The sequence below is a fragment of the Anarhichas minor genome, unplaced genomic scaffold (genome assembly GCF_050575085.1).
Source record: "Anarhichas minor isolate MPS153535 unplaced genomic scaffold, ASM5057508v1 ptg000011l, whole genome shotgun sequence".
In the NCBI taxonomy this organism is placed as follows: Eukaryota; Metazoa; Chordata; class Actinopteri; order Perciformes; family Anarhichadidae; genus Anarhichas; species Anarhichas minor.
Genome location: NW_027466457.1, coordinates 14,484,549 through 14,492,049, shown reverse-complemented (window position 1 = coordinate 14,492,049; position 7,501 = coordinate 14,484,549). Strand labels below are relative to the sequence as shown.

At 42.7% G+C, this 7,501-nt stretch overlaps 1 protein-coding gene across 1 annotated transcript; it reads right to left on the bottom strand.

Annotated features, from left to right (window-relative positions):
• Positions 1-243: 243 nt before the first annotated feature.
• On the bottom strand, positions 244-6,715 carry wee1 (WEE1 G2 checkpoint kinase). The gene is made up of 10 exons (XM_076089588.1): positions 5,724-6,715; positions 4,730-4,941; positions 4,222-4,288; positions 3,426-3,598; positions 2,822-3,090; positions 2,562-2,651; positions 2,368-2,453; positions 2,099-2,269; positions 1,540-1,685; positions 244-1,398 (listed from the first exon to the last, which is right to left on the bottom strand). The coding sequence occupies exons 1-10, from the start codon at positions 6,210-6,212 to the stop codon at positions 1,242-1,244; spliced, it is 1,860 nt and encodes a 619-aa protein (XP_075945703.1). The 5' UTR covers positions 6,213-6,715; the 3' UTR covers positions 244-1,241.
• Positions 6,716-7,501: the final 786 nt, after the last annotated feature.

Sequence of the window (7,501 nt, the reverse complement as noted above, 5' to 3'; positions counted from 1 at the left end):
ACCGTTGTTTTGGCACAATATACTATGACATTTTTGTCAGTGGCTACACTAAGTAAATATGCCGTACATGCAGCCAGTAAGCATTACAACACTTTAGTTAGAGATTCCAAGTTCAGTTAAAGCAAGACTGGGAGAAAACCAGTTTCAACATTTTTAGATGTTGGAATGTATTTTATTGTATTGTGACTGCAATCTCAGATTTGATCCTCCAACACACATTCACACAGTGAACAGTACACAAAGTGTAGATGGTAAGAATTTATTAAAAGAACATATGTACAAGGTTAACAACACAAAGGTTGTTTTGTGTTTGAGGTTACAATAAACAACAAAAAAAAATAAAAAATAAAAGAGGAAAACTGTTCAAACCAGAAATAGAAGAGTAGCATTGTGGGAAAAATAAAATAACAGAACACATGAGAACCTAAAGAACGGGATGATGATTGTTCTAATGCTACAGGCAGGGTTGGCAGCACCTATCAACAGGGTAATTAAAACACTATGGATCAGTTCTAACCTCGTAGATAATGAGTTCGCTCACTGGTTTTGGTACTCCAAAACAAAACGAATGATTTTTTGCTCAAACGGTATTATCTATTTTCCATCCATCCAGAAGAATAGACATTAAACGGGGGGGGGGGGAAACAGACTCCTGCTACGTTAAAATAAGAGCCAATGACCTCCAGAACGATCCAACCTGAAATGGGCCAAACCCCGATACACACAAAACATCAATAGCAGCAGGTTTTCTTTTTCTCTTTAAAAATAAAATAAAAAATGTGGCAAGTTCCAGGTGTTGCCTCCAAAGTGCTCCATACAAACACAGAAATTGTCACTTCTCAGACCCCCTGGTACCCAGCATCAGGCATTTGACAGGCAGTAAGGTGCGCACGGCAAGTACATTCACACTGAAGAGAGCTTCACTGCGGCTCCGATCCGCTGCCAACAGGCTTCGGCTTTGTCGAAGAGGAAGTGCAAGGACAGAAACGGTGATAGAGCCCGACGTTTATCTTAAGGAATGACCGAGTGTAAAAAAAGGTAAAGTAACTACCTTTCAGGAATGACAGTAGAAGTCCATAAAAAAGGAAGGGCTGAACCATGTTGGCAATGAGAGTTTATGGAGATGAGTTCAAGTTCCACCACGACTGAGTGTTCACTTTGAAAATAAAAACGTAAAGAGACCAAATTAAATAGGTCCATGAGCCTTCGTGTTTCACTTCCTGTCTGGGTGGATTGACGCATTAGTAGATGGTGAGGCTGACCGACCGGTTCATCTTCTTGCCGATGAGTCTGGAGGTTCTGGGATTCGACTGGACTGTGGAGCGGGTCAGGATCCTGTCGGTGGACAAAACCTTCTCCTCGGCTGCAGCTCGAGCCTGCTGGGCCTTCTTCAGCTCCCTGAGGAAGACAAAGGGAGACGGTTATGATTGAGACCTGAAGGCTTTGACCACGTAAACAGGTTTATCTAATAAACAGTGTCCCACCCGCTGATGAGCAATAATGAGCTCAATAGCGCCGCCTTTGTTGTTGAATACTTACTTCTGGAGCAGCGCGTTCTTGAACTTCTCCGCGTTGAGCTCGACTCGGAGCTGATCGGCACTCATTCTGGCAGCAGTGAGGAGCACCGGGTGTTTGATGAGTTCAGACGTTGACGGCCGTCTACTTGGATCGGGATGGATCATCAGCTGATAGACGAGAAAACACAAAAGATTCAGTAAAAAAGCTGCTCAACAAGGATGCGACAACAAGAAAGCACACAAAGTCATCTCCCAATAGAAATGATTTATAGTTAATTAATTCAACTCATTATCTCAGCACTGATGATGCTCACAGCTAAATTAGCTATAAACAGCTTAAGTTACAGTTTTACAGCAGAGATAAACAATTCAAGTTAAAAAAAACAAAAAAAAAAAACAGCATTAAGTCGTCTCAAAAACATTTTCTTAAGGGCCTTTATTTTGAAAGAAATTGAACAAATTTAGAAAGGAATTATCAACATGCAGACACCCTCCGACAGAGGATGTCTAGTGTTCACATAGCTGATCTGATTCAACATGAACGCACTGATAGAAGTAAGACACAGAGAGTTGTCCGTTACCTTGAGAAGACTAAGAAACTCTGGAGAAAGCACTTGTGGGATGGCGGGCAGTTTTCCCTCTCGGATCTCGTGCCATTTGTCTCCGTTGGTGGGAAGAGGCTCCGCCCCAGAGGCGCTGACGACGGTCAGAGCCAGAGCAAAGATGTCCGCCTTCGTCAACTTACTGTAGTCCTACGAAACAGGAAACCAGACCAACGAGGAGAAACGTTAACACCTTTGTGAAGCTCTGTTCAAAAGTAAAGGCAGTTCTTAAGAGAAAGATGACAAACCTCTTGTAAAATTTCATTGGCCAGGTATCTGCTGTCACCTTCCTCCACTTGAGGGTTGTTCACTCGTGTCACATGACCAAGATCACCTGGCGAGGAATCACAATCAATAGATTAAAGCCATGACCATCTTTACAGAGATTAATATTAGTAAACAAAACAAAGTTATCACACAGGAAGACATGGAAGCAGCTTACCTATTTTGTAGACGACGCTGGTGGTCAGTCCCTCGTCATCATCACATTCATCACAGCTGGATACAGACTTCCGTGAAATAAAGATATTACCTTAAATAAGGGGGTTGACATTTCCATTAGTTTCTGACCTCTAAATGTTGATAATACTCTAGATCCTGTTTAAAATACACAAATATAGAAGTGTTATCTGTAGTATTTAAAGTCCAGAATTCTCTATCGCGACTACCATTAGTGTAACTGTCACATCTCAAAGTACTCACTGGGCTTGATGTCCATGTGCACCAGAGACGTAGAGTGGATGTACTTGAGTCCCCGCGTGACCTGCAGCAGCAGGTCTTTCAGCTCCAGCTCGGTCAGGTAACTGAGCCGCCTGTAGTTCTCGGCGATGGCATCGGAGAGCGTGCCGCCGTTGCAGTACTCGTTCTGGATGAGCATGTGGTCGTCCTCGGCCCAGGCGGAGTAGTAGCGCACCACGTGGGGGTGTTGGCCCAGCACGGCGTGAGCGTACACCTCCCGCAGGGCGTTCTGTCTGTGGAGGAGGGGAAACACCGGTTTAATTAACAACTTATACCAACTTGTAGATCCAATTACGCAAAGGAGCACTTTAGGTGCTTTGTGTACTCTATAATATTGATTATTGAGGCTGAAAGTTTCATTTAAAAACCTGCACAACCACCACTTTGATAAGTGCAAAACAAAACGAACTGCACCACAAAGTTATTTAAGTTTCTTACAAACATTTTAAGGCTCAGAATAGACATCTTTGACACTAGACTTCAGGTAACGAGCCCCCCCCCCCCTCCCTCCCAAAAAAAGACATTATCTCCGGCAAGACCGTTTCAGGTTGTGATTAAGTCAACTTACTCGTCTATTGATCCTGCCAGAGGTTTCTTCGATCTCTTGATGGCGTAGATGCAGCCATCGAGTCTTTTCACGCACTTGAAAACGGCACCAAACTCTCCACAGCCGATCTTCTCCAGCTCGAGGAACTCTGAGGTGTACCTGGACATCATGTTGCTCTCCATCATGGTGATCCTCTGAGAGCAGAACAACACATTTATTATTAACATTTCAGCTGCTTCACAACAAACACTTTTCATAACCATTTAAATCAAGAGATCTCCTCTGCAAATGGGTTTTAACCCATCTACATATAACAAGGCATGTGGAGTAGTAATTTTGCTAGTACATTTTGTAGTTAAAACTATTTATGTGCAATACATCTACCGACTCTCTGTATTGGATATGCATGTTTGTTACAATGTTTATTCAATACATCCACTTGTGCTCTAATGGTGTAATTACATTAAATCCTCGTTACAGAAAAATTAGTTTTGGATCGCAAAACAGTCATTTATCCAACAAAAAATACAGAATATTTTCCATGTCATGTCAGGATTTTACTATTTTTTTTACATTTAATATGCTTTATGATCAATCATCTAACTGAAATAAACACCAACAGGTTATTCAATGATGCAAACATCATTTGTTGCAACTCTGAAGATGAAGCGTGTGCTGAACACACACCGTTTTGTGAAATATTGAATCTGCACAATATGCAACAAGTGTCCAGTGAAGAGAAATAAATAAACGATATTCCCAACAGTGACGTGTGCATCACTGTATGTCAATGTAAATCACGTGAACGGTTAATTACCTTGGATGGTGGCAAGACTTCCTCCTCTCCCTCACCGTCACTCGCCTCCATGTCTTCTCCACAGGAGCTGAAAGACAGAAGACATAGACGCTGTTGGTTAGCATTCTGTACAGCAGGGGGCAGCACCGGGGGCTTCACAAGCACATGGCAGAGTCCACCAGAAACCATGAGGTCTTGGTTCCCAGCCAAACCCCCATGCACACTTAGTCAACGGCTTTAACGTATCTGGTTATTATAACAATGGGTCCAATCTGTGCTCAAGATAAAAGGTTAACCTGTCCAGCATGGCGGGTAACAGGTTTTGCATTACTGTAAGATTAAAAGTTATAATACACAAAGTGACCAGGAACGTATGCAACCAAAATATTGACTACAGTTTGTCACCTCCCCCCCTCAGCTATTTTGGACAAGTACAACAATCTGCAGGTGTTTTAGGTACAACAGATTCTTGGGATTGGTCCCTCTCTAAAGACAGAAGGGTATTTCTAACAAGACAGGAAAAACTCACTCATTCCAGTGTGCTCGCTTCCTGTTTCTCTGCTGTGTGGCAGACTGGATGAGGAGGGAGTCGGGTGTGAAGGGGTTAAAGTTGACCAGGGGGGTCTGCTGTCTCCTGCTGGTGTCTGTGAGTGACTTTCCTGAAGGGTCCACATTCTTGAACAGGGCAACTCTCCTGCTGGAGGATCCCGAGCCGGAGGCCCTGGCTCTGGACAGCAAGCTCTGAGGGACAAAAATAAAAGACAGATTTAGTGCGTTGTTAATTACCTTTAGAAGATTTAAAAGCAGAATATCTACTGCATAAAAGAGTGTGATTACACAAAAAGGGGAGTGTAGTTCTGAAATAAAGTACTGTATCTAAACTTGCTGTGTAATCTAGGATTCAGAAAAACAAACATGTCCAGACATACAACTTCAGATCCCTGAATCATTTGGCTGGTCGACAGCCTGTTACAGTGGAGCATTACGCAACAGTACAGTGGAGCATTAAGTGGGTCAACCTGGTTATCTGAACTCTAAAAACCGACCTGGTGTTTACTTAAGCTTGGTGTTGCTTGTTTTTGTCTGATTGTCTTCCCAATTTAAAAGAGTGATAACTCCAAAAGCAATAAATGTGCAAAAAAGTCCAAAATATGATTGTAGACATTTAGAAGAAAAAAAGTACTGTAAATGTTGTGTGGACGCAAGGCGATACCGAATTTTAACCCATGCAAAAAGAAGGCTAATGTTCTCCAATACACACTTAACATCGATATAGTATCGGTGTTACTTGTTTCTTCCCAAATAAACAAGTGACAAAATCCAAAAGCAGCAAAATAAATGTGCAAAAGCCCAAAATATGATTGTAGAGATCTAGAGAAAAAAAAAAAAAAAAAGTACTGTAAAATGTTGTGTGGGCGTGTTTTTGCAAGCAGATACCAAACTTTAACCCATGTAAAAAGAAGGCCAATGTTCTCTAATAAACACTTAACATCGATGTACTTCTATTATCAACAAATACCAACCTTTGGTGTGTGCGGTGTGTCAAAAAGTCTGAGTTTTCTGAAAGTTTTGTGCGGAGGTGTGTCGGGACAGTCTGGGATCGGAGAGCTGGATCCGTCCCCGTCGTCCTGCACGAAGGACCGCTCCGGTGATAACCCTCCTGCTCCGTACAGCCGAGAAGAGAGAGCCTTCCGCGGCGACGGCGAGCAGTTGGCGAATACGACGCTGCTCGGTGACCGCAGCAGGTGAGACGGAGAACCGAAGCTCTCCTCGTCCCACAGCTCCACGTCGGACTGGTTCAGCGGGCTGCTGTTACCGTTGTCGACCGTGTCCCGTCGCACTGGCATCGGGGAGTCCATCTCCGTGAAGCCGGACTCTCCTCCGGTGCTGTTGTTGACGTCCTCGATGGGCTCGTCCTCTCCGTCGCTACACGTGAACTGTAACTTCTGCCGAATTATTACCGGAGCTTTAGGAGGAGGAGATCCGTGCCCATGTCGACCGCAGCTCGACATTTTTGTAAGGATTTTAAAACACCCGGGGTCGTCGTCGACGGGGAAAAATAAAATAAAATCACGTGGTTGAACCCCCACTACTGTTAGCAGTGACGATTCTCGCTAAAATAAGAAAAACAACACGAAGCTAGTAAACTTCTAACTACCTTAAAGTTAAAAAGGTATCGGTACAAGTGTCCAAAAAAGTACCGTGAGTCGCTTAAAGGTCAGTTACCATCCCAGGAAACGTTAACGTGTGCGAACTCCTCCAACACGCCCATCCAACGCGGAGCAATGGCCCCGGAGTAGCGAAGAGGAACAACGTCCCGAAGACGGTGTTAAAACACAAAATAAAGAACAAACACATGCACTACTCGGTCCGGTCGAGTATCGGTATCCGTCACTAACCTCTCGATGGCTCACCCACGAAGGTACACGTCTTAACACGCAATAAAACCCACACTAATGTTTACAACACACAAAAAGTTTGAATGAGCCTTTCCTATCAACGCGCGTGGCAGAAGGACTTCCCGCGACCGTTAGTCACATGGCCCCCGCGCAGCCAATCAGAGCGCGTCTCGGATTTTTTGAAAGAAGGGCGTTCCAGAAGGAGGCGTTACGTCATCCGTGGAGTAAGCGGCAGCGATCTGGCGCGAACGCCGCGTGCCCATCTTTCAAGTCACACAATTACTTTAATCGAGACAATGCGTCCATTGTTTACACGGTGTGATCAAGGAAACCGCGACACATGAATATATATCAAGGTCCAGTTTCAATACGGACCCCTTTATGCTCAGTTTATGGTTGATACGACATACAATGCAAATAAAACAATTACTTTAAGGCAATAAAACGGTTCCCAGTGGTCATAAAGCACACCCACCAGTGCATTTACTCTATACTTTTACTTTACTTGAGTATTTAAGTTTCATGTCACCCTATACTTCCACTACATTTCAGAGAGATATAGTGTACTTTTTAATCCATTACATTTATATGACAAAACATTTCTAAAATATGATACTGCATTATACATTTAACTATCAGTAATAATGTAGTTAACATGTGCTCCACCTCAAACAGTTGTGATATTAAAGAATCAGTATTAATATTCCAATATAATATAACTATATGAAAGTGACCATTACTTCAATATAAACAGATACTACAATGTAAACATACTCAGTTGCAAGTAATATTAATATACAAACATACTGATTTACAAGTAAAAAAACAAACTTATTTAATTATATTCTTAGCCTAAATATTGTTAGAAAGAATTACTTGATTAATTAATTATGCATAAAGGA

Bases quoted from the DNA above. Each gene is read 5' to 3' on its own strand.
- wee1 (XM_076089588.1), bottom strand. From the start codon at position 6,212: ATGTCGAGCTGCGGTCGACATGGGCACGGATCTCCTCCTCCTAAAGCT. The intron at 3,091-3,425 runs GTAAGTTGACTT...CCTCCTCCACAG, and splicing joins CTGGCAGGATCAATAGACGA to ACAGAACGCCCTGCGGGAGG. The intron at 1,686-2,098 runs GTAACGGACAAC...CTCGTCTATCAG, and splicing joins AGTTTCTTAGTCTTCTCAAG to CTGATGATCCATCCCGATCC.